General features: G+C 46.0%; 1 protein-coding gene across 2 annotated transcripts in view; it reads right to left on the bottom strand.

Moving 5' to 3' along the window:
* The window catches only part of NR3C2 (nuclear receptor subfamily 3 group C member 2), a 294312-nt gene that overhangs the window by 37798 nt on the left and 229477 nt on the right, over positions 1 to 27037 (bottom strand). For both annotated transcript variants that reach the window (XM_037058428.1, XM_037058429.1), the window contains exons 5-6: positions 20860 to 21207; positions 19467 to 19611 (exon numbers count right to left, since the gene is read on the bottom strand). In XM_037058428.1, coding sequence (XP_036914323.1) covers positions 19467 to 19611; positions 20860 to 21207 — 493 coding nt within the window. The remainder of the gene's footprint in view (positions 1 to 19466; positions 19612 to 20859; positions 21208 to 27037) is intronic.

Genomic DNA, 27037 nt, shown 5'->3' with positions numbered 1-27037 from the left:
GCAGGGAGCTCAGGTCCTTCTTGCCCATGCTTATGATACCTTGTGAAGAGTTACCCTCAGGTTCATGACCAGGAAAGCTAGGTCCAAGGTGCAGCCAGGAGCCAAACCCAGGCTTATTTCCTTCAAAACTCATGCTTGTATCTGTGTGACTGTTTGTGTTTCATTTGTTTAGAGTGTACGTATAAGTGAAATCGTGCGAGAACCAAGTAGGGGCTGCCAGAGCAGGAGGGGGTGAGGAAACAGGAAGAAAAGGGGGAGGGGATTACAAAGTACAAACTTCCGGTTATAAAACTAGTCACCGGGAAGTAAGGAAGAGCACAGGGAATACAGTCAATGATGTCGTAATGACCAAGCACGGTGACAGATGGGTGCCACATTTATTACGGTGACCACTCCACAAGGTACATAAGTGCTGAATCACTATGTTGTATACCTGAAACTAACATTGTATGCCAGCAATAATTAAAGGATTTAAAAAAGTAAAATAAACAACTTATGCTTTTTCCTCTCTCCAAGCTACCAGCCAAACAGTTTTTAGTTCTTTTCTCCATAGTATCTCTTCTCAAGCATAAAGCATATTTGGAACCTCTAATGTTTTGTTATTCTATTTACTCCATTGTTTATCCTTTGGTGACCATTATGTGTTAAGATTTTGTGTTTTCAAATTTCATTGCTGTTTGTACGGCATAAAATTGAATTCTCTAAATGAAGAGTATTGTGTATTCAATATAGCTTGAAAATAGGCTATCTTAAAAACACATTTTACATCACATCATTTTTGCACAATTAGATTAAATGCACAGAAATGCACATCCAAAGAGGCTGAGATGAGGACAATCTTTTTTGGCATGACACCGATACTAATTTCGCAGTATTCCTTCACAGGAATCTTTTTGCTACATGCTTTTATTTGTTTAATAATCTTACTGCATTTGGAGCAGAATAATGTAAAAACTATAGACAACTTTGGGAAAGAGCTGAATGTTATATAATGCTTCTAAAAGGCAAAGTAAATGCGAAAGCCACCCCTGGACAGCGGGCTAGCAGAAGGGCAGTCGGGGCTCAGTGAGTTAGGGAGCCGCCCTGTGTGGAAGAGCACCATGGTCCTGAGTCACTGGCTGCCACTGGTCTCTCTGTGTGTGCTGTGGGCACACGTCCTGCATTCCTAAACACCATCTTGTTTGCAGAACAGAGTCAAGTTTACTTTTGGATGAGTAAATAGATCTAATAACCCACATGGGCAGAGAGACCCAGTCCCATTCCAAAGACTTTGGTTAAAAGCTATGAGGAAATAGTTCTGAAACATTTTTTAAAGAAACCCTCCAGAAAAAAAAAATTCAGTAGTTTTGTAAACTTGTTATTTCCTCCAGCTAGGAAACCAGTTTTATTCATAGCTATAACTTCATCTGGTCCTCTCTTAGAACATCCACTACACTAAACTCCAATCATATCATTTGAAAATAGTTTAAAAATAATCAGTTAAAATAATCTAATGTATCCAAACCTCATTCACTTGGGACAAAAGTGAATCATTGAAAGCTTAGAAAACTTTTTTTCCTGGCTTCTGAGGCAATATACGGTTGAAAATAGAGTTTATTCACATGGTAAAACAGGAAATCAGGAAAAAAGACCCAGTAAAATCAGAGTGGGAAGGACAGTCACATTTTAGATGACTGTCTGCTGGTTGTTCGTTGTTAGGTTAGTAGCTGAACAATCGGAACAGCCTGTACGTCTGGGACCCGCGCCCTCCTGTGTCATCCTGTGGGACCAGTGTGGGCCTGGTTCCCATTATGAGACTAGTCCACTGAACCTACTGGCCGACAGCTGTTGGGGGACACTCTTGTCTCCGTATAAACTTATTTAGCACTAGCTTACTGAGACCTACGAGAAATTACATTAGAAAAGCTTAGTCCTATAGTTATTTGGAGGTCCATCTGGAGGCGGCTGATTTGGGAAATTACTGCCCAAACTACATGCAATCCTGGAATCATATTCATGTCCTACTCTGACAGAGCAGGAATTTGAGAAGTAGACACTGATAAATAGGTATCTGATGAGCCCACGAAGCACTGCAGGTGAGAGCCCGACTGCCTGCAGGAGGCGCTCCTCCTCACACTGTGGCCAATCACATGGAGATCGAAAGCCAAGAATCCCTGTGAGAACCGAAACCATGGTCTCTCCGACATCTGCACACTCACGCTCACAGCAGCACTCTTCACGATGCCCAGAAGGGAAAAGCAACCCAAGTGTCCATCAGCAAATAAAAATGAGTCCAAGCCTACAATCGGGTATTATTTAGCGGCGATCCTGTCACGTTACAACATAGATACACCTTAGTGACACTCTGCTAAATAAATAAGGCAGTTGCAAAAAGACAGCTACTGTGTCACATGAGATGCCTAGAGTAGTCACATTCATAGAAACAGAAAGTGGAAAGTGGAAAGCTGGAGGGGGGGGAGGGGCAGAGGGGACCTGCTTACAGGACAGTGTGAATACACTCACCATTATAGCACTGCACAGTTACAATGGTTAAGATGGTGAATTTCATGTTATTTTTTATCACAACGAAAATGTTTTCAATTAACAAAAGAATTTCTGTAGCCCATGATCCTACCCACCATACCCTTAATAGAGGTTAAGAAACTGAGCTCTGTGTTTAACTGTGTAACTTCCCTTATGATTTAGGTTTTTCATCCATTCTTCTGTTTTGATAATACGTAAAATACCTCTTTTTATCCTCTATTTTTACAACCCGCCGTTTTTGCCTTTTTGTATCTTGATAGATATTTAGTCTTGCTGTATCAATGCTTTTATGGCAAGCTGTGCTAAATGCTTTTTGAAAGCAGGAAAAGTAAAAATCCTTTAATAAATCATAATTTCAAACACTAGAAAACCATTCCCCAAAGGGCTGTCTGTTGTACTTTGGGTACCCTGAGAGGGACGGGAAAATAGGACTAGCTTTATCACTCTCTCTTTTAGAGAGTTTGCATTTCGCAGACGTAATCCCTTCACACTGGCCGGCTTTATAAATGATGCCAAAGTACAGAGGGTCCCGACTGTCCCACTTCCAGGAGCTCATGAAGGGTGCAATGACATTTTTAAACTGGAGACCCTTTAGCGGTACTGTACCAAACTGCACTTTTTCACCTAAACACCTTTTATTTAGGTGTGTAAGACATCACTTATTTTAGCAAGGAACTACAAAGATAACCCTTTGAAAGGTTTCACTCTAGCCCTTGCATCAAACAATAGGCAACTGACATCCCTTTGAGGGGCCTGTGTCCTTCCGGAAAACAGGGTGCACCTTTCTGTGATGAACTTTTTTTAGGGTGCACAGGTCCAAAGTGATGTGAGTACCGCGTAACACCTGGCAGCCACTGAGAAAAGGTGAACCCAATGATTCCACAGACTACGAGGTGCTCTTTAAACACGGATATAAACAACACACAGCAATGCTCGCTGAGGGCTGAACTTTGGAAGTCTCTGGAATCCCAGTAAAAGACTTCTTAATAAGCATGTTTACTAATGTGCTATCACACCCATAAATTGTGTTCCTATGTATATGCGTGTGTGTGTGTGTGTGTGTGTGTGTCACTGAGAGTGATAAACAGCTTGTGTGGCGTGGTGCTCACACATTGTCACGGCAGCTCTGAAAGACCAGACCCCCCTACACCTGACACTGCCAACCACGTCCTCATGTCAGAGTAAATCTAATATCTTGTCATGTGGTCAGTGTCACAGATGGCCCTGTCTTGGGCTTGTTATTTTCCTAAAAAAAAGAAACAGTCCTCCCCCCAACCTTAATTAGAATAAAAATGACCACAGTTTGAGCCTTCAAATTATTCCAGTTTACTGTTTTTCATTATTTTTCATAGTCTTATTAGATTTTTCCTTAACGGACACATAAGATAACATTGTGGAAGGACCATTTTCCTAGCTGTGGCTTCGATGCCTGTTTGTTTTTGTAGTATCATTTATGTACAGCCAGGCTAGAACTCAGCCACTCGGGTCCACGGGTCCCTGGAGAATGTGTTGTGGTCACTGCTTCACTGGGCCAGTGTGCCAGAGGGCGGTGCCCCAATGTCCCCATGATGGTCATCCATGCTCTGTTGGTTTTACACGGTCAAGCCCAGTAACAGTGCAAAGCCAATTTGGGGTTTTGTTTGTCACTTTAACTGACGTTCCAGAAGGGACACGTTTTCGCTGAACTGCCCTGAGACCGAGACGTCACAGTTTCCACTGGCTTTAATGAATGCTTCCACAGAGTGAAGTAACACTTGACATCTTAAAGTCTGGGGGGGCCCTGGCTACACGGCAACCATAATTCACCACGGACAGACCCAGAAATCAGAAAATAACTTTACCATAACTTTTATATAGTTTTTGGTAAAATATTCCTTTGTAGCTTCAACTTTTAAATACTTACAGAGCACAGTTTCTTTTGGGCACAAGGACACGTGAGTTTGACGGAGGGAAGGACACAGGCAGCTGCAGGCCACCGTGACAGTTCAGATTCCACAGGAAGTCAAATGGCGGGTATCTATGATAAATTGTGTTACAAAACTGTCCCGGCTTGACGCAAGGTTTAGCCTTAGTCGTCACTGAATTGTGGGTTTCTCAGGCTAGTTACAACCTCATCTATTTCAGGAAGCGGTGTCTGAGAAACCGCTTCATGACGCTCCCTATAGGATTATGAGAGAAACGTCTGTCCCTGAGACATGTGACTAAATATCTCACTCAGCGGTGGGGTAAGGGACACAGCAAATGGCAGAGCACGGACACAGAGTGTTGATCACCGCCCACTGTCTTTGCTGGTAGTGGGGTCTTTGGCAAAGGCAAATGCCTAAGTTCCGCTGCGCTCTGTTCCTGCCGGAAGGGCCTTCCTCCTGCAGCCCCCTGGCTGGGCGCAGAGGCTGCCCGGGGCCGTGTGCTGGACGGGTTAAGGCCCAGTGGGCCACATGTTTTGGTTCTACACTTTGGTTAGAAAGTTCACACACAGGCTCCTCCTTGACAGAGAAGCAGATGTAGGTCTTGACTAGAGAAAGTGACTTATTCCAAGTGAGAAAAAAAAGAAAGTCAAACCTCACCAAGAACAGTACTCTAGATTTGAATGCAAGGGTCTAGTCTCAGAGCCCGCCGCACTCTTCACTGGGGAACTGAGGTTAAAACGCCCACCGGCGCACTTGGGACCTTCGGGGCACCTAAGACACGCTCGCCAGGCTTAGGCTTCTCTCCAGGACTGCTCTGCACACAGGAAGGACATACAAGAGCAATATTCTCGAGTGATGGAATTTTAAAAAATACTCCTAGGCCTCATGTTTGTAGGCTATAGACTTTCATACTAATTTCTGGGAATTTAATGATATGCCCACCCCAGATAGTTCAGGAGAAGAGAGAAAAGCTTTCATGACTTCAAATAGGGACCTTTGGGATATATACTTAAAGACATTGCCTAATTTTAGTGAACAACCATAGTTTCCTCACTTGAAAAAAGAAGCCGTAAAAAGGCAAGAGTCCGAGACCTGATAACCAGTGAGTTTCAAGAATTATGCACGGTGTTAATCGCTGAGTTTGGGAGCGCCGCTGGGCTATGGTTTGGGCAAAGGGTGACAGCAAACTGCTTCTGCCCGGTGCACTGATGATCTGTGGTAACCTGCCACATACGGAGTCACATCCTTCCTGATGCAGAAGTCACACTGTTCTGGTGACCAGCACCGGGTGCACTGACAAAGGAGGACACTGACACCGATGAAGGTGCTGCTGTACCTCCACAGAGACAGCAGAGAGTGGCTCGCCCTCGCAGAGGTGCCTTCCACAGGTGGGAGGGTGCCCGGGTCGGGGTGTGGAAGGGGCAAAGCACCTGCGTTCCCTCTTCAAGATCACAGATTCCTTCTTCTGCCTCGAAAGTCTTGCTTTGGAAGAAGAAGTAGCTGAACCTCCAGGGACAGTTACCACCGACACCATTCATTGATCGATGGGGCCCCAGACAGCACTTTCCAGCACCGGAACTCTGGGTGAAAGGTTTGACTCATTCTGAAAGCTGAGAAACCATCTGCCTCAAAAACAAAGCGAAACAAAACTATGATGTGCAACTCAATTAATTTATTAGGAATTGGCCCCGTGTCCTTTCTTATTACTGATTCCGAACATCTGTCACAGAGCAGATTTTGTTCAGGACATTCTGAACAGCTGCATCATTCATGACTTCGGGAAACAAGTACGCCGCCACCAGGCCTCTGCGCCAGCAGTGACACCTGTTCCCGTAAGGCGTCGGCACTGAAAACCGCACGCACATACGCGCGACACGACGCGGACACCGTGCTTACTCAGTGCGGTCCGGGCACTGCTGCTCCGCCAAGCCCACTCATAGAAAAGTACTAACGAGAGAGCAAGGAGTACGGCTGACACTACGTCAACGTCTACTGTGAAATTCTGTGAACTTCTGACCTTCCTATGACCGGCAGGCAGTGGCCATGCAGTATCTCTTTAACAACAAACCAAGGAGTCTTCGGGGTTTTGGCCCAGAAGCAATGGGTTAAGGCCAACAGTTCAAAAGTAGTAGGTCTTTGAGGTCTTTGGAGCTGACAGGACTCCTTCCTAGACCAGGCACTGGCTCTGGGTGAGAGAGGGGGGCGGGGCGGGGAGGGAGAAGGAGGGAGAAAATGAAAGGTCACAGTGAAGTAAAAGAACAGCTTCGCACGGTCAGGTCACCTTCATTCTTCTGGAGAAGTGTATAAAAGCCTTACACACTTCATTTCCATGTTACAACAATGGGATGTAACCTTGTAACTCAACAAATGCAACACCTGGTGGTGCCGCCTCTGCACAGTGTTTGGTGAAGGGAGGAGAGCACGGGAGGAAGAAAGGTGAGGCAGAAAGAGAAGACGAGGCAGGGATGTGTAAGGCCGGTGTGGAGGGAAGGAGGGGGAGGAGGGGGAAGGAGGCAGATACAGCGAGAAAAACCAGGGAGCGGGAGAGAAACGGCCCCTCCATCCCGGTAAGTGAGCCCGTTCGTGCCCCATGCTTCCAGAACTTCAACCCCGAATTTCAGAGGCCGCCCCTTCCCGTGTGGGACAGACTGTGCCCGACTGTACGTGCCACCTGTCCGCCCCCCCCCTCCCGCTGTGAGACTCCTGCAGGGGCCACGCCCAGCCTTCAGACAGACACCCCCTCGGTGGAGTTCCTTAATCACATCAGCCCAGAGTCGTCAGGATCTCTTTCAACTCCCTCGGCCTCATCTCGAAGAACACTCATCAGTCACTTGGCACGTGCGTGCTTTCTTGCTGGGGCACCATTCACACGTCTGTGTCTTCATCTACGTGGGTGACAGAATTCCGGAGACTGGAAATTCGGTCTCTCACTTTGGATTCCTTCGAACAGCCGTCATGGTGCTTTGCATCCTCTAGATACTCTCCACATTTACTACGGACTGGTGGAATGCTAGTCATTTTTTTTTTTTTTGCTAAACAATAAAGAGATACAAATTTTACTTTAGGGAAAGTGATTATATTCACTTATGATTCGTGAATGTTGTTCTCCCTTTTAAGTGACCTCATTCTGACTACAAGTTCTCACGGCTGTAAGTTAGCTACCTGATGACTCGGAACTAGGGACTCCTAAGCCACAGGCAGCTGGAAGGGAACTCTGAGACCCTCCCACCCCTACTACTCTGTAGATGGGGAAGACAGGTGGTACGGCAGGTTCCCACGTATGGTCATAGATAGGCTGTTCGACGCTGAAACAACCTAAAATGAAACCAATTATATCATAGGCCAATTCTTGTAATGAAGAGTTAGGGCCCTAGGGCATCTCGTCAACCTCGTAACTAGACAAAGTTGAACAAAACAAGGTTATTCTAGGCTGTGCTGTATCATGAACACAGTTTTCATGGGAATCCGGGGCTCAAGCCTGGGATCCACCTCCCAATGGCTACGTGAGCTCGGATAACCTACCAAACCGCTCTCTGCAAGGGGCTGTGGCCTCCTTACAAAACAGTGATGATAACACCTGCCATGAAACCTGAGTGCCTGTGACTGCAACGATTCACACGATAGCACCGAGGACTGCCAACGGACGGAGAGCCCGGTCGGTCCTGGGGCTCTGTTCCAGTGCACGTCCATTCTCTGAGGTCTGAAATACAGATTACTGAGTCTTCCCTGAGTGAGGAAGCAGAGATGCGGACCCCCAGTGAGGCTCCCTGAAAGCCAAGCAGAGTGAAGGTCTGGGCTGGGTGTCAATGACCCCTCGTCCAGGGGCTCTCGGAACGGGGCCTGAGGACTCCTGGGCATCCCCAAGACCCTTTCCCGGAGTCTGTGCGGGCCCCCTTCTCCCAACTATGTATCTGGGTGAGGTTGAATTTTCTTTTACATATTTCGACCAAAACCACCTCTCATGACAGACTCGTGTGAGAAGCAGGTAAGAGATGTGACTGTCTTCATTTAAGACAGGCTGATAGGGTTTTTGGAAAGGTTAAACAATGCCTCTCTTCTAATACTTTGTTTTCTGAGAAAAATAGTTATTTGTCATAAAGTGTGTATGGTGCTATTTTTATTTATTAATACATAATAGTTATTTTTATTTTAAAAGGAATCAATACTTTAAAAATTTGTTTAATTTCTGATATGAGTCAATGCCAACAGATACACCACAAACAAAAACTGTCAGCGTGCTCAGTGATTTTAAGGGCATAACGAGGGTCCCAGAAACAAAATGTGTGCGAACCACTCATGTGGCCCAGTTTCCTCTTCTGAACGAGGGACAGGGACACGGAGGCTTGGTGACGCGACCTCCCTCAGTGGACAACACCCAGCTCGTGAGCACCGAGCCCCCAGTCTCCAACAAATGAGTCTCACGTATCGTGACGTCAGAAAGGCAGGAGAACACACTTAGAACCAAAGTTTCCATTTTTCCAAGAACATTTCATTTCCCATTCGGGTTCTTTGTACATTGAGCATATTATCCCCCATTTTAAAGAACAACTCGTTTGAAAGAAGACATATGATTGGTCCGTGAATACACTCTCTGAAAGCACCTACTGGAACCCAGTACTGGTCCCAAAGGCCCACCTCTTGTGCACCTGCCTGAACACCACGTTCCCCAGCACATTGATGTAGACACCTTGATGTGGTTGAAAAATTCCGAATTTTGGACTGAGACACACCTGGATTCAAACCCGGGAGCCACTGCCCCCTCCTCTTTAGAAGGAGACTAGCCAGTGCCTGCCTCCCAGAGCTGTGAGGAGTAAAGGGGATGATGTCCTGGAAACAGCACAGAGCGTGGGAACTTCCACACACCTGCAGCGTCAGCTGACGGCAGCAAACCGCCCGCTACACGACTTCACTGTTAACCAGTCTTGAACTCCAGCGTCCATGCAAAGGGAGAATGTTATGAACTAAATGTATGTCCCTCCGAGATTCATGTGTTGAAACCCCAACCCTGAAGGTGACGGTATCAGGAGACGGAGCCTTTGGGAGGTGATAAGGCCATGGGGGTGGAGACCTCACGATGGGATTAGTGTCTGAAGGGGATGGAGCAGAGACAGCCAGCTTTTTCTTTCTGCCGCTGAGGATGCAGTGAGAAGGCACCATCCACAGCTAGAAAGCGGGCCTGCACCGGACCCTGACTGTACCTGCACCCTGGCCTGACAGTTAAACATCTGCTGTGTCAGCCACCCAGTCCGTGGTATTTTGTCACAGTGGCCTCAGCTGAGTGAGACTGAGAGGGACAGCATACCTGCAGCGAGAAGGAAAGCTGGCGTTTATAAACGAACCAGTCCACAGCCCTGCTGAGGCGTTGTCTGTGTGCAGGGGGACGGGCACAGAGGAGGACCCTGCTGGACAAAGGCTGCGGCACGTGTGAACCTGTGCACTGGCCTCTGGGGCATGGAGGACGCAGGCACACAGAGAGCTTTCCGGCAAGGAGACCAGGGTCTCCAAACAGGACAGTTTCTCGCCCTTCTCTATTGTTTCTTTCAGAAAAGTGTCAACCCCAGAAACTCCCCCAAATGGCATGACCTCGTCAGAGCTCTCCAAGTACACAGCCCTATTTTATGAGCTTTGGGTTTTTGGGGTGGCAGTGAGGGGAACAAAACCCAAGTCGTCATTCTCATGTGACACGATAGAAGTGAACAAGCATGTGGCTCAGATCTGGGACGAGAAGTCTCTAAAGACACCGGTACAGAACACACTTTATATATCCGCCAAGACCCAGCCAGGAGCGTTCTCCTGCTTTAGCCCAGAGGACATCACCCAAGCCCCCGGCCTGGGGTCCCGGTAGGAAGCCTGGGGCCCTCCTCAGTCCCGTAACCAACCCATCCCTCCCCTGCTCGGTGTTGCAGTACAATCACTGCATCAACGTGAATTCTCCTCTATCAGTTTTTCCATAAGAAATGCACTCCAGTGATTTTGTGTTTCACTGAAGGGGAGAATATTTTTAGTGGAAGAGACCACAGTCCTTGAGCCCACTAACTGACATTAAAAAAAAAACCCAACATGCTAATATGAACCACTGTAGGCCTTTTAAAGATAACGTATGATCTTAAAATGGTTTTGACTTTTATTCAAAATGAAAATGAGCTCCCTCTCATTAGCCAGAGTAGAGCTTGGACACATTTGTTGCATCATTTCTCGTCCATGTGATTCCAATATAGTTACATACAGTTTAAAGTGTTCCTTCCGTTGGCAGTCTCACATTTATTTTGCTTTAATTTCATACTCTACTGGCAATTACCCAGCTTTATTAACTACTTAGGAAATTTCTCAAGTTCACTACAACGCAAGGAATATTAACACACAACAGTGTTGATGAAGTTAAAACCTGAAAACAAAACTCCACACAAAAACACATCCTGTTCATTCAGTTCACACGCCGATCCCTGAAAACACCGCGGGGCTGACCCACAGCGGGAACCTGCTCTGGAGCCGTGTGCTAGGGAAAGCCCTCACCAACAGTCCGAGGGTGGCGCTGAGCGCCCATGATGCCGAAAGCATTCTGCTAGATACTATGGAAAAGATTTTAAAGTATGCTCTCTGTGCTCTTGGAGTTCATAGTCTATCTGGAGTGAAATGTATACAAAACACACAAAGCACCAAAAAAGTGATATAAAAAGAGTTCTGGGAGGAAAGAACTCACTCTTGACTTTGAAAGGAAACGATGTTATCAGAGAAGAAGCCCCACCTTGGGTCGGGCTTGAGAGACAGAAAAGAAAATGTTCGGAGCAAAAACACCAAGGGGAGAAGGCAGGACTGAGGGAAAAGGAAGGTTCATTTGGCTGGCACCGAGTTCATGCAGGGAAGCAGCAGGAAAGAACGCTGAAAACGGCATTTAAAAATTAATTAGTTCATCAAGCCCTTACTGCTGCCAGATAGCATTCTAGGTGTTGGCGATGCCGCAAAGGTGAGCCAGAAAGGCGGGGTTCCTGCTCCCTGTGCCAACGCGGCGGGGACAGGAGACCTGCTACACAGAAAATAAACACGTGATACCACGGGGAGGGAGCGGGCGGAGGGGTCCAGAGCAGACTAGGTCTGGTGGTCAAGCCAAAGATGTAGGAGTAAGGAATACTTTGAACCGAACGGGATGGTAAGAAAAAGCCACCAGACTGCACAGGGCAAGCACCAGCGGAAGGAGCTGAGTCCAGAATGAATCCTCCGAAGCACCAAAGGGAGGTCCTCTGTGTGGCTCACCCAGGGCACTAGCAGGTCCTCTGAGAGAACGCATTCAGACTCCACCGCACATTTTAAACACCACTTTCTCACTGTTCTGTTCCACCGTCACAGAGGGTGAAGGCATGCTGCCTAAGCCGTGCTCCTTGGGGACAGAGCAGGTGGCATTTCTTCACAAAGTCAGCTGCACTTTTCAGCACTGCCCCAGCCACCCACTCGCCACTAAACGGAGTGTGGGCTCCATGGCGCGTTCACTGTTGTATTCCCAGTGCCCAGGACCGTGCTGGGTACACTGAAGCTGCTCAAGAAACATGTGCAGCATGACGGGACTGGGTGAATACCCGTGTCTGCTTCCTTCCGGAGTGGGCCAACACGAGAGGCGGGGGTAGGCAGCAAAGAAAACGGGTCAAGAAAGGAGCTAGAAAGTCCCCTTGTGGCTCTCATTTAAATCAACACCACTCCCCCCAGGGTTCCTGTCCTCCCCAGTCAGGGCTGGCTCTGGCCCTTGCATGCTCATTTCGGGACCTTTCTGTAATGGGTACGGACTCAGAAGCAGCACCCAGGGCCGAGCTGCCCATTGCATTAAGAATTTCCCTCCGCTCTGGAGGGACTTTCAGGGAAAAGGGGAAGGGTTTACAGGGACAAGTATAAAGGACACACGGACAAAAACTAGGGGGGGTGGAAATGGGAGGCAGGTGGGGAGGGCTGGGATGGGTTGGCTGGGATGGGTTTAAAAGAGAGAAAACTGTACTTGAACAACAATTAAACTTTAAAAAAAGGTTTAATGAAAAAAAAATTTCCCTCCTCTCAATTGCTCTGATGGAAATATCTGGAAGCATCCAATTCTACTTCTTACCATTATGTTCGGTTCATTAAGGAAAAAAATACTATTGGAAAAAAAGGGGATGACAAAGTAGTCACAGGGATGTAAAGTGCAGCACAGGGAATAAAGACGGTGACACTGTAACAGCCACGTATGGTGTCAGGTGGGTCCTGGACTTCTGGGGGGGTCACTTCATAAGTTACATACATGTCTAACCACTGTGCTGAGCACCCAAAACTATACTACTGAATGTCAACTGTAATTTCAAAACTAAAAACATTTTTTAAAAAAGGAAGAAAATGCCTCTTGCTGTGAGGGACTGCACCCGCCCTTCCTCTGCCCCTGACACACGTGGAGTGAATGATTATTTCTAGCGTGTGGCTTACGAATCTCCTCGGGCCTCAGTGCGTCCTTCCCGAGAGTCCCCTCTGTGTAGCCTTCTGTAGGTGGCAAGATGTCCTGTATACCCTGCCTCTGTGTGAGAGGCAGAGAATTTCACTCTGCAATGCTTCCGCCCTTTGCAGACAAGCGTGGGCCACTTTCTACTTGTTTTCCTTTACTCAGGACTCGAAAACTCAGCTCTGTGCAGAGGCCAGGCCTGGGAGAAGCGGCCAGTGCAGAGCGGCAGGCAGCGGTGGGAACCCAGGTTCTGCATCGGCACACAGCCCTCTACAGGGAGCTGCTCCTCCTGCCCCACGAGCTAAACACTCAGACCCTTCTGCAGCACACCTTGGCCCTCTGGCTGCTGGTACAGGGCCTGGGTTCTCACAGGGCTCGATGCAGAGCTAAGGCGCAGAGGAGGAGCTGCTTCCTCTTAAAGTTCATTCCCTCACACTAAACCAGAAGTAAAAAACAAACAAACCAAAATGAGGGAAATCTCAGTGATGGGAGGGGAGGGGGAGAGAGAGAGAGAGAGAGAGAGAGAGAGAGAGAGAGAGAGAGAGAGAGAGAGAGAGAGAGAGAGAGAGAGTGTGTGTGTGTGTGTGTGTGTGTGTGTGTGTGTGTGTGTGTGTCAGGGAAAGGGAGTGGGTGGAAGCAAGGAGGAGGGAGATGGGAAAAGAAGGGAGAGGAGGGAGAACGCAGGGAGGGGAGGTCAGCAGAGACGAGAAACTACACGGAACAGTGTCCCGGGGGAGCAGGGGGAAGAAAGGAATTCGATTCGAAAGAAGCAGAAAGGGAACTGGGGAGGGAAAGAGAGGCTGGTAACAGAGGGAGGAAAACAAATAAAGCCAGTGAAGGGGAAGCTAACCCAGGCTCCATCCGATGTCCTGGGCCCTCTCATCAGGGTTCTTGTCCCCCACCCATCGCTGACCCTGACCCTGACCCCAGACCCTGCCCCTGCTGGAGAAGGAGTCCAGGCACGGAAGTCACCCTAGTGGCTCAGGAATATCAATCACCCACCCTCTGGATGGGAGGGCGGACCATGCCAAGTTCTAACTCCACCCACCCTCAGGCCCCAGGAGGATGCTCTGACCCCAGCCTGAGCAGGTGACCCAGCCTTGGGACATGCAGCCTGCATGAGAGCCAGGCCTATGGGCGCTGGAGGACCTTAGTTCCAGAGGGACCTTCGGGGCACTGTCCTGTTGGCGGAGTTGCTGGGGAGCCCTTGGACAGCTGGACTGCGATAGCGCAGAGAGCCCCTGCCTGCCATGAGGGTCAGCGTGCCATGAACATGACCCAAGGTGATTGACAACTGTGTCCCACCCTTTCTCCCGGTGCGGCCACCATGCAGGCAGCACTTGATCCGACGATGGGGACACAAGGAGGGGTCAGAAAGTGACACCAAGACTTACCTTCTCTATTTTACCAACGATCGGTGAGGCAAAACAATAAAAGGTTCAGAACTACGAAGGCGGTGAAAGGTCACCCAACGCACGCTTTTCACTGCGCTACAACTCGGGACAGTACAAACCTGCTTCTAAAGTCCTGGCTGTGTCTTCAAAGGGAGTGTAACACTGAACCTTCATCTCAGAAGTTAATGAAAAACATTTTGAAGAAATTTCATTACGGGCTCAAACGGGAGTTTTAATATGTGCATTGAATCGATAAGAGAGTTGAATATCTGCAGCAGTGATCTGGTGCAATATATGATAAGCTGTTTCAAGGTAAAAATGGAATAATTAATCATTTAATATGTAGCTGAAAAGTTTTAAGTTTATGAGGAAAGTTTTGTGCCAATTTGAAGTATTGACTCACATCGTCACTCCAGTGCCTACTAATAAATTGGAAAGCATGCCCGCCTGTCCCCCACCTCCAATGTTGCTGGTGCACAGCAGAGGGGAAGGTCTCTGGGAACTTCCAGACGTGTTTCTGACCCGAATAAATAACTGCCTCTTTCATGATTCCTCTTGACTAATGTCTCAGAGCCAATTCGACCTTCGCATGTCTAAAACTGGCCTCCCTTGCTTGTCCCTCCCAAACCCTGGTCTTTCACCCCGTTCCCTATTCCAGGGAGTCGCCCCCACCTAATCCTACCCGACCCTTCAGGCAGAGGCCTGGAAGTCATTCTAGACATTGACTTCTTCCTCCCCTCCCATCTCCATCAGAATCCAACCACCAGCAATTCCTGCTGATTTTGCCTTTCAACACCTTGTCATGCGTCTCCATGTCCATCATCACAATGTCTTGCATTCAGGCCCTTCCTGCCATTGGGCCTTTGCACACGCTGGCGTCTCAGCCTAAATCAACTCCCCTCCTCCTACCCTTCACCTGGTTGACATGAGCTTCATCAGTCCAAGGAAGGCTTTGCTGACTAGATCAGTCCTCTCAGGGACTGCCTCCCCGCAAAGCAATTTTCCATTCAATACTTCCCTCAATAACAACTTTAGGATTCTTTGAATAATGTCTTTCTCCCCATTAGATGGTTATGCTCCATGAGACAGGGACTCTGTGCGTTTTTTCATTGTTCTGAAACAACTCCAAAAGCTGATGCCAGTTAGGCAGCACTCCTGGAGTGACACGTGCATGTGCGTTCACATGTGAGCTGCAGGTCGTCCCCTGTCCCTGAGCAGCTTCCTGAAGCAACGCCGGGTCTGGGCCAATGCCCTGTAACGGAGCAACCACACCGAGCTTGATTTGACTAGGAGGCTTTGTGTCGCTTCCAAATGCTTCCTGGGACCAGCTTTCCCCACCCCCAGTCCTCAAAAGAAGCTCCACGCTGTTCTGTCTAGTCGACAGAAAACTTACAGAAGTCTAGGTTTGGGTTGAGGTAAAAAATTTTAAGAATAAAAAACAACTTTTCCTTCAAATATATGATATCATAACATTTAAATTACTTGTAACATTGGAAAGATTTTTGTTGTTTCCACTTCTGTCAATATTTCCTAGAACAGATAAATTCATATAAAGGCTTGTATGATCTTTTCTTTTTCTTTTGGCTCATTATTTTTATTTCCTCCTTAATGACATGAATTCAAATATAAAGTGCTTTCTCTTAGGTTTCTTTTGTTAAAAAGGATTTTCACAGTTTTTTCCTTGGTTTGGAACCCGGACACTTGGATGTTTGCATATAATTAAAAATTAATAGATGACACCAAAAACATAGGCAACAAAATAAAAAATAGATAAAATAGGCTTCATTAAAATTAAAAACTTCAATGTTAAAACTGCATCAAAGGATATTACCAAGAGTGGAAAGTGGACAACCCACAGAATGGGAGAAATATACAAATCATTTATCTGATATGGGTTTAATATTCAGGATGTATAAAGAACCCCTACAACACAAGAACGAAAGACAAGCAACCCAATTAAAAGTGGGCAAAGGACTTCAATGGACACTTCTCCAAAGTCCAACAAATGGTCAACAAGCGTGTGAAAGACTGCCAACATCAGAGAAACGCAACTCAAAACCACCAGGAGACGCCCCTTCGTACCTACTAAGAGACGCGTCAGACAGAGAACGCAAACACAGTGAGATCTCCCCTATGTGCGGACTCTACAAAAGCCCAAAACGCTGACATAGTGACTGCCAGGGACCCCGGGTGGAGAAATAGGAAAGATCCCGTTTAAAGGGATAAAGCTGCACCTAACAGATGCATGAGGCCTGGAGAGCCAATGCACAGCACTGTGAAGATAGTCAATACTGTATTAGGATCCTGAGGCTTGCTAAGAGACTAGATTTTAATTGTTCTCACCACGAAAAACCAACGACAACTACGCGATGTGATAAAGATGCTGTCGCCAGAACAGCAATCCTATTACAACATGTAAATGGATGAAATCAACATGTCGTACACCTTAAATTCACATGATGTTAGATGTCAAATATATTCCGAACTCCCCCAACACTTCTCACCCCAACGAACTCCCACGCCAGCGCTGAGAGCAATAGTCACACTGGCCACAGGTGGAAACTACCCAAATGTCTATAAACACCTGAACAAATAAAGAAAATGGGGCCGATTCTCTTTGGTAAAAATAGACAAGGTAGTTATATTCTAGCAAGTTGCAGCAAAGACTGAATTAGCAAATAATGAACTGGTCCTCTGTGGGAATTACAGGACTAGGTCCCCAAGAAAGCCACTGGTCACAGCGTTTTCATCAGCTGATCTATCTACACGGAATCCTGTCTTGTGGTATTTCTGCTCAAAGACACCTTATTCACACATACTGTTCACTCACACACACCGAACTCAGTGCCAACAGCACTGTAACTCATTCCTGAGAACAGCTTTTCCAGCACCTGCAGGTTCTCCCATCACAGCCTTCTGGCCCTTGGGAATGCCAGGCCTCAGCAATATGCTCGGGAGTCATTTTAAATGGTGAAACCACCAGCAAAAAGCACCACAATGCAAACCCGTGGCACTAAACAGACCATGAAGAGGACACTTGTTTGTTTACAGCCTGGGATCTGACACGGGACAGCACTCTCAGCTGAAATGCGGGCGCTGGGCAACTCAGACTCCTGCACTCCACCCCCGAAGTGCTACAAGGCTTGACTTGGGGGTTACACATAAGTGTGGGCAGAGGTAGATTCACAAATACAGAACCTGTAAGCAACGAGGATCCACTGTATAGCTCAACAGTGGAACAGTATGCAGCCATGAAAATGAAAGTCGGCTGCTGGCTTAAATAAGGGTGGATGTTGAGAATGTGCTAAGTGAAAGAAGCCAGGCACAGAAAAGATACCTATTGTGTGATTCCACTGAGATGCGATACCTGGAACAGGCAAATTCACCCACTAGAGGTTGTCGGGGTTTGGGAGGAGTGGGGAATGCGGAGTCATTGTTGACTGGGGCCAGGGTTTCCATTGGGGATGATAAACGAGGACTCGGGGAGGACAGAGGTGACAGCTGCAGAGCAATGCGAGTGTGATGAGTGCCACTGCAGTGTGCACTTGAACTGAGCACAGTGGAACATTTTGTTCTATGTATTTTATGACAAAAATGTATGTGCTGACTAAAATTACATGAATTACTTTACTCTTCAGTAAAATAACACGGAGATTCACCAGATGACAATGACAGAAATTCTTACCTACCCTCATTTCCTTTTTAGGAAGAGGGTCTCCATTAAGGAGACTCTCCTTAATATGTTTTTCTTTTGGTTTATAAACCATATTTTAAAACAGGCTTATTCCTGAATGATATCAACAGATTATTAAGGAAGACGAGTACATTAAAATGTGCACATCAGTTCTTTGGCCTCACTTCATGCTGCTGGTGAACACTCACGCAGTAGGAGAATTATTTTTTGTAATTGCCAAAAGAAGGGCCAGCTTCAGAACTAACAGCCGACGCCCCCAGTCCATCCTGAACAAAGCCTTCGGGGTCCACACACCACGTGTGGGTGAGCTAGTCCTCCTAGGCAGGCGAGTGCCGGCACTGTTTCAGGACCTCAGTGCCCCGTGTTCACTTTTCATCTTTCCCATGGCTTTTGTTTCTTTTATCATCAATCTATTCCTCATCTGCTTCCTTCCCTACTGAAAACCCCTATTTTCATATCTCCAGAGAGAGCCATCTGTTAGAATGTGGCTGGGGGGGCACTTCATAATTCAAACATTCCTTTTCATTTTCTGTGTTTCTTGACCCAACAATTACAAAGAAGCACCGCAGGATACAAACAGATGAAATNCTAGTCCTCCTAGGTAGGCGAGTGCCGGCACTGTTTCAGGACCTCAGTGCCCCGTGTTCACTTTTCATCTTTCCCATGGGTTTTGTTTCTTTTATCATCAATCTATTCCTCATCTGCTTCCTTCCCTACTGAAAACCCCTATTTTCATATCTCCAGAGAGAGCCATCTGTTAGAATGTGGCTGGGGGGGCACTTCATAATTCAAACATTCCTTTTCATTTTCTGTGTTTCTTGACCCAACAATTACAAAGAAGCACCGCAGGATACAAACAGATGAAATGTGCTAATGTGGAATACAAACAGTATTAGAATGTAAACCTCACACGGGAAGGAACTCGTGGCCAAAGAAAAACCTACTGTGATTCTTTCAATCTCGTAAGATGCATCCTGATACCAAGAACACCCCGCCACAGAGTAACATTTTGGCTTCTCCCAGGACTGCGGAGAAGAATGGCTGTGATTGTCAGAAAGCACACGGAGCAGCTGTACACGGTTCACAAAAGAACCATTATGCGAACGTGCGCAGGGCCTGGCACTTCGAACGTTCGCATTTCCTGGAAATTAGACGGTCTTCTCTACTGGAGTAGACACCAAAAGGGACTGTTTTCTACTAATCGTGGCTTTGCACCAGTCAAGTTTTGGGAGCCAACTGGATCATCTCTCTTTTGGGACAATTCCCAGATACTATTATGTGAGATTTATATATATGGATTTATATAAACTCAGGCATGTGCAGGACAATTTAGTAAAAGGTAATCTTTAAATTGTCTCAAATGATAGATTTTTAAATTGTCTCAAATGATAGATTTTTAACTCTTACAAATGCAAGTAGGAGTGGATTCTCCCATAGAAAAGCACAACCAATGACTCTGCAGTTTATCTTATGAAGGCTAATTAATAGGTACTTACTCATTAAAGACAAGGTCTGGTGCGAAGTAGAGAAATTGGCTGTTCGTGTGTTTGTACGACCTCCAGCTCAAGGCAAACGATGAGAGACACATCCAAGAATACTGGATCAGGGTGATTTGGTCCTCAAGAGGCAAGGTTTTAAACCCTGAAGGACAGAGCAATTACACACAGACATACACTTAGCCTTGAAGCCCACTCCGGGAACAGGCTTCCTGGGTCAACCCCAACCAGCCGCCTTTCATAACAGACTCAGATCAAACCCACAGTCATTTACAGAGCGCCCACCACGGGCCTGGCCCTGCTGAACACTTCGTTTGAATTCGCCCTGAATTCTCATAAGGGTGAACTGCCCGGGAAAATAAAACTGGGGCGTTCTGGGCTTTTCACGGTGGATGATGGTCTAAAACCTTTTGTTGGCATGGAAGAATTTGTCTTTACCTGTAAAACCTTTTATCCTACTCTGAATGAATAACATTAACATAAAGGATAATTTAATAACCACCAACCACTGCGTATCAGTGAAAAAGGAAGATTTTACTCTTCATGAGCTGGCGGTGGTTGAAGAGGTATCATTCTTTGCTTCCCATGGTCTGGGATGACCCCGGACCTCAACGAGGTTCTGAAGCAGGATAAGCATCCCTGGCCCCTGGCCTTCCTTTCTGGGCCTCAAGCCCTTCTCTTTCCCTTTTTCTAGGTTCTGTATTCCCAACGACATCATGCTCTTCTTTCATTTGTACGGTGTCGCCTAGGGAAGCTCATCTTCAAGGAATCAGTCACCTGTGCTTTCCCCAAACCTTTTCCCTTATGGCTGCTGGTTGATCACTTAAGAAACTGCTTTGAATAAGTGAACTGGGCCAGCACTTAGAAATGCCACAGCAATTCTAAGTGATGTTTCTGTAGATGAACAGGGGCCTTATTAATAAAATTCTATTGCATAAAAATGACTAACATGGGAATTCCAAAGACAATTTAAAGGGTGCTGGAGGTAAGATGACATTCTGAGAAAGAACAGACTTTCAGGGGCTCATACGACTTTCTAGATAGGTCTTGGTTTACTCAGTGTATGGTTAGATCAGCCTTGGTTACAAGCTGTGAGCAACAGGCTCAGTTTGTGCTTTCATAATCAGAATGTTTTTTACCTTACTCATATTTCTGGGATGAAGTTTTGCCTTGCGATCACCAACACAAGAACTATATTAACAACAGAACCCTAAACTCTAAGTGCTCGGGAGCAGTGAGTCTGCTACCTGAGTTTTTGCTACACACATAATTAATTTGATAACAATTAAAAAATTTGCTACTGGGATTGAAGGGAAAGCTAACTCCGATCCTGCCGATGGACCCGGATGTGCCTAGTTCAGGACGCAGACAGTGAAAGGAGAGGCAATCCTACCTGGAATTACCTTTGCCCACTTCACGACTTGGATCATCTGCTTGCCCGCCAGCCGGTTCAGAGTGGAGAGCAGGTTTTCGGCTGTGTCGGGTTTGGAGTTGTCATAGCCGGCGTACACGACTTCGGGTTCGATGTTCCCGAGGATCACAGCGGGGGAGGGGGTGAGTGCCCGGGAGATGGTGGACAGCTGGGGCACCAGCGCTGTGTTGACGGAGGGCTCTTTTGCGGGTGCGATGTAGGTTGTCCCTTCCTCGGGGCTCTGGGGCGGTGGGGGTGGGGGCAGGGGCTGCTGCTGCGACTGCTCCTCATGAATCCCTTTTAACTTTCCCAGCTTCTTTGACTTTCGGGCTGTAAAAAAGTTATAAGCCATATGAACAAATTAAAATAATAATGGGGATACGCTACATGAGGTAAATTACCATCAAACGTTGACTTATATAGGATGAGGCAAAAGTAGGTTTACAGTTGTTCGCATGGAAAACAATACAATAACTGATAAATAATAATCCAAGACTCTGCTTTGTGTATTCACAACTGTAAACCTACTTTCGCCCCACCCTGTACTGGTTAAAGTGTACCTGCCTGTCCTCTAAAGATGACCAATGATACTAAGAGAAAAAGTGCCCTTTTAATATTTTTCTAAAACCAGGCACTGTCCCAATGCTTTACATAAATTAACCAATTTAATGACTTTAGGAGAAGGGACTATTCTGATTCTCATTTTATAATGAACAAAAGGAGACCAGAAGGGTTAAGAAATCTGCCCAGGATCACACAGCAAGTATATGTAAAACAGAGATACACGTCCAAGGGAAAGATAAATCATTTCTTATGCTCAATCTCAACTAAATCTTGCATCACTAATTCCCATTTTCCCACCAAAGAGGCGCCAGCAGTTGCTGGGATGGTCCCTGCCCCCTCTCATGAGCTGTCCCTGGCCCTCCGACCTGGTCTTCTTGGGTGCTTCTCCCTCTTCCTATCTCGGCCCCTGCCCAATCACCTGCGTAGGCAGAGTAGTTATTTTGTGCAAATGCTGCTAGCCCTCTCTCCCCACTGTATTGTGAACTGCAGAAATTTGGGAGTTCCTCCTCTGTCTTAGCTCCTGGGGCGCCTTGGCAAACGCTACACCTGGTGAAAGGGATTTCCAGATTTCCTCTGTGTGAGTGGGAGGGCAATGAACCGCCCAGCAGCACAACCGACAGGAAGAAATTAGGTATCTGGGTGACTCCAAACTGCTCAGCTACCTAGTAAATGTACAGGGACCGATGCTTCCAAAAATTCAGGTGCAAGTTACACGGATACACACAAAGTACAACCTCTCCAAATCCATCCCATTCTATGTAAGTAAGCAATTCACACACTACACAGCCTAGTACTTAATAAAACCGCACAGTATTACATAAGAATCCCACTTTAGATTTTTAGGAGAACATAGTATGAACAAGTGGCCATATGTTCTGATGTACCCAGAACAACCCTGGTTTCTGCTTATTTTCCCAGCCAGCCTGATTAGCAAGAGGGCCCTGTTTACTCCTAAAAGTGCCAGATTTGGGTCAATAAATATATACTGTGTTTATCTTAGTTAAAACCGAGGAAGCAGTGCTAACTTCAATAACAAGTGACTTTCTTTCACAGTTCTTTCAAGGGCTATTAAACTAGATCATGGAAAACGAACAAATGAGGAGGAGGAAGGGGTTACCGGCAGGTAGCTGGGCAGGGCTGGGGTAGATGGCAGGTGGGTGGGGTGGAGGGGCAGATGAGTAGATAGGGAAGATTAATCAGTGTATAAAAAGAGGAGAAAGCCCAGCACTTAGGGCTTTGGTAATAGCTCACATTGCAATTATCCTGCTTTCCATTTTTAAAAAGAATTTATCTAAATATTCTTGAGGACCCAGACAACTTCTACTCAGTTCTAACATATGTGAGGAATTCACAGGATACAAATTTAACACAGTACTTGACTATGCCACACACCAATTAACTTGATTTTAAAAGTAATCATTCATGTTCACAATTACAGCCATTAATATTAACCACATTCCCCACAGAAACGGTTACCAGTTCAGATAAAAGACAAGCTGCTGACAACAGGTATATCTGCCACACACTCATTAAATATTAGGATGGGCTTAAAAGATGAACAAGATATAATTCCTATTTTCATGGAGTTTAAAACCAGCAAAAGAACTTGAAAATTTCAATCACTTCATTTCTTACAGAACATCTCCTTTGACAAAAAGAAAAGTGGAAGCAGAAGCATCTGACTCTTGGAACTGTCTGCATGAAAAGCAGGCGTAACAAACCGCACACGCTAACGGAGCCTGAGACAAGTACTGCCAGCGGTGCTGAGCACACAGTAGGGCACCAGGACATGTCTGACAAATGAATGAGTGAACAAACAAAAGAAAAAAAAACAATCAGCAAATGCCTCACGTTGTTCCTTGCCTCAAACACTGGGCCAAACAGAGAAGAAAAGAACCGAATGCCTAGATAATCCCAAATGCTGGTCAACCGATTGTGTAAAAGCTTGGGAATCCCCTGCCCAGCACATGCTGGTCACTCGGGAATCAGACACGTGGAGCTGCCTCTGCGTGAGGTCAACTTTTCTCTAAGCTGCAACCCCCTCTCCTGTGAAAAACAGGGACGGCAGAGCATCCCTCTCCTATTCACACAGGGCTAAATGGATGAGAAACAAAAACATGCTGACAATCATTAGGAGCATCGGAAATTCTGTTTCGGTGTTACTTCCATTATTTCCCATAATTTTGCAGATATTAAAAATGTTCCAGTTCATTAAAACGCCCTTGTTCTTTGTGAGACTCAATCTGATGATAATCACCATTTGATTGACTAGAAAGAGCCCAGGGCGGTATTTTCAAATTTTATGAAGAGTGATATTTGTTTGCAAATTAATTACAAAATTCAATTCACATTTTTTAAAGTCCTTAGGTCGATAATGCTGTGTTTGTTCTCATGGTCGATTTAAGGTCAGTGCTATGAAATACGATGAAGAAGAATGCTTAATATTTCTTCTAATATTTACGCAAAAGCTTTGGCCTGGAGCATAACCTACTGAGCAGGCTCACAACACAATGTCAGCATTTCAGTTACATTTAACTTTATGCTGCGGTGTTGTGAACATATGTGGGATACTTGCAACTGAATGATAATCTTTATTTACCCCCAATAACTCAAGATAATAAACATTCTCATCAGGGTGCAGGGTCCTCAGCCAAGTGTGTTTATCCAGTATCTGTTCTAAAAGCACAGATGTAAGGTTACATATGAATTATATGGCTCCGAGCAGCCTTCCTAAGGTGCTTGACAATTTCATACTGCTTTTCTAACACTTGCTGTATTATAAAATTATAGCTCCTGATAGTTGATCATGTCATATATATTTCTATAACATCATTCTCCTCGGTCCTTAGGGGTATTCCAGAAATGTCTGTGGGCTGAATTTGTTTCATTTTCAAATTTTAATAAGTATTACACATATTAAGTATTAATTTACTTCCATGTAGGAAACGTAAGTTTCTGACATTTTAAAATAAAATGCCTGAGTTATTAATTAGCACTTCTTTTAAAATTTTTTTTTAACTATATAATGATCCATTGTAGAGTCAGTGCTTTTAAAATGCCATCACTAAAATAAAAATGACCTAAATGTACTGGGCACTTATGTGCTAAGCACAGTTCAAAATTGTGACTAGTCATATGATCTCCATTTTACAGGGGAAGGAACTGAAGCATGGAGAGGTAAGTGCTTCAAGGTTGCAGCCAGGGCTGGGTTTTGATCCCAGCTATGGCTCAGAGCCTGCACTCTCAACCTTAAATGCCCCACATTCTCTCCTCTAATCCTTTTCTCTTTACCTCATTCATATTTTAAAAAGGTTTTATTTATTTTCACAGAGGGGAAGGGAAGGAGAAAGAGAGGGAGAGAAACATCACTGTGTGGTTGCCTCTTGCACACCCCCTACTGGGGGCCTGGCCTGCAACCCAGGCATGTGCCCTGACTGGGAATCAAACTCGTGACCCTTTGGTTCCCAGGCTGGCACTCCATCCACTGAGCGATACCAGTCATGGCTCTCATTTGCATTTTTTAATACTTTGGGTTGGCACAGGCTTCAAATCCAAGTGTATAATTAAGTTTGCTAATTACAGAGGAAAATCTTTAGCCAAAGATACTTGATGAGCAGGTTTCCATGATCTAATGCAACAGAACATAAATGGGGGTTCTTATCACTACCCACCACCTTACTTACCAGAACATGGAGCTAATGGTCACTGGGCTGGGCACTCATGCTCCCAGGCGGCCAGAACCATACTTTATTGCTCAATTGCCAGCACCAGTTGTGTGAGCGTACACATACGTCACATGCATTAAGAGGGATAGAAACATCTCCCAGCCCCACTTGCACCTACAGGGTCTCACCTGCCCTACCTGGATGTTACAGTCACTAGTACATGGGTAGTGGCTGCCCTCAGGTGCCAAGGCCTCAATTACCAGCAGCATCTTGACAGCCACCGTCTCCTGGCCTTGTTGGGAGACAGAACTCTAGTGATTCTCCACAAATTGTTTCCCAGCAGCTGCGAAGTGGGGAGGCCCTCCTTCCTCTCCCGGCCGATGTGCAAAACAGCCAAGGAGCATCCACTGGGACCCTACCTCCACTGTGGGAAACTCCCAGTGGGGACCTCAAGATTCACACGGGCTGTGAAACGTGGCGTGACCAGACTTCCTTTTCGCTTTGTTCTACCTCCTTGGGCTGATAGGGCCTGGTACTGGTGTGGCAGAACGGTGGCTGGCTAGGAATCCCCCAGTAACGCGGTGACATCGATGGGTTCTCACAGTACTCATGTCACTGTCTCTCTCAAGCGTGTTCAGTTAAAGATTCTTTAGACTCAGAAATAGGTAATCGGTACAGCTCCCCGCCCCCTTCTAAAGAAGAATAAAAGGCTGATAAAGAATGTTTTCAATCACGACATCTCACTGGAAAAATTTAAAGTGAGAAGGAATTCTGTCATTTTAGAAATCCCTCAAGCTGTGCAATTTCAGGTCTTGGCAGTAACTATTACAGAGAGGACACATCGAGATTATAGGAAAACTTGTATTTTTCTGTTCACAGGCTGAATGTGATCACCGGCGTCAACCCTCAGGCCAAGGACAGCATCGCCCCCAGTGCTTGCCTTTCACAGACCACTTCTCTGGCCACCTGCACCTAGGTCATGTGTCCCCACTTTCCAGTCCCTCTTCGTTTGCACGGCTTCTCTCTGCCTTTCTGGAGCCAGAGGAAAACCACCCTGAGAGTCAGGGACACAACCAAGCACAGAGAAGCCCACTGCATTTGAAGACGATGTCCCACCAGCAGGTCCAAGGGTGTGAAAAGGACCTAGAGCTCCAGTGATGTCCAAATTATCAGCAAGGGTACCCCTGGATCAGCTGTTTTGAAGAGATTAGTCTTTTTAATGGGGAAGTATAACATGAGGTGTTTTCTCTGTAATCCTCTGTGCCCTGGGGCCGGAGGCTGCTGCTGCGTCAGGCACCTTGGCTTTCGCTCCTTGTCAAGGCACCTTCATTCTGACAGGAGGAGACATCAAATGAGGCAGAAATGAAACCAGTTGGTCAGTATAAATCATAGAATACATTGGGAGAGTGGGAAGAACTGGCTTCTTGTGATCAAAAACAAAGTTTGTAAGCTCCATTGCAAGTAACAGTTGAGTTCTTCACACAGATATTTTTGAAACCAAATCAGCATTCTCTGGAAAATAGAGTTGACCCTTGAACAATGAGCTTGGTCTCTTGGGTCCACTTACGTGCAAATTTGTTTTAGGAAATACATACAGTATTGGAAATGCAGTTTTCCTTATGATTTTAATAACACTTTCTTTTCTCTAGCTTACTTTATTCTAAGAATACAGTATATAATCTGTATCACATACAAAATCTGTTAATTGACTCTGTATTGTAAGGCTTCCAGTCAGCATTAGGCTATTAAGTTTTTGGAGACTCAGAAGTTATATGTGGATTTTCAGTGGTGTAGGGGTCAGCACCTCTGACCCCCATATGGTTAGAGGGTCAACTGTGCAAATTACCTGCTTTGTAAACCCTTATTCTTTGGGAATAACTTGGCTATTGAGTATGCTAAACAAAACACAGACAAGTAAGTAAAAAAGAAAA

The sequence above is a fragment of the Sturnira hondurensis genome, unplaced genomic scaffold (assembly GCF_014824575.4).
Source record: "Sturnira hondurensis isolate 20B ecotype Veracruz unplaced genomic scaffold, ASM1482457v3 Scaffold0010128, whole genome shotgun sequence".
In the NCBI taxonomy this organism is placed as follows: Eukaryota; Metazoa; Chordata; class Mammalia; order Chiroptera; family Phyllostomidae; genus Sturnira; species Sturnira hondurensis.
This window is presented reverse-complemented; position numbering and strand designations above follow the sequence as displayed.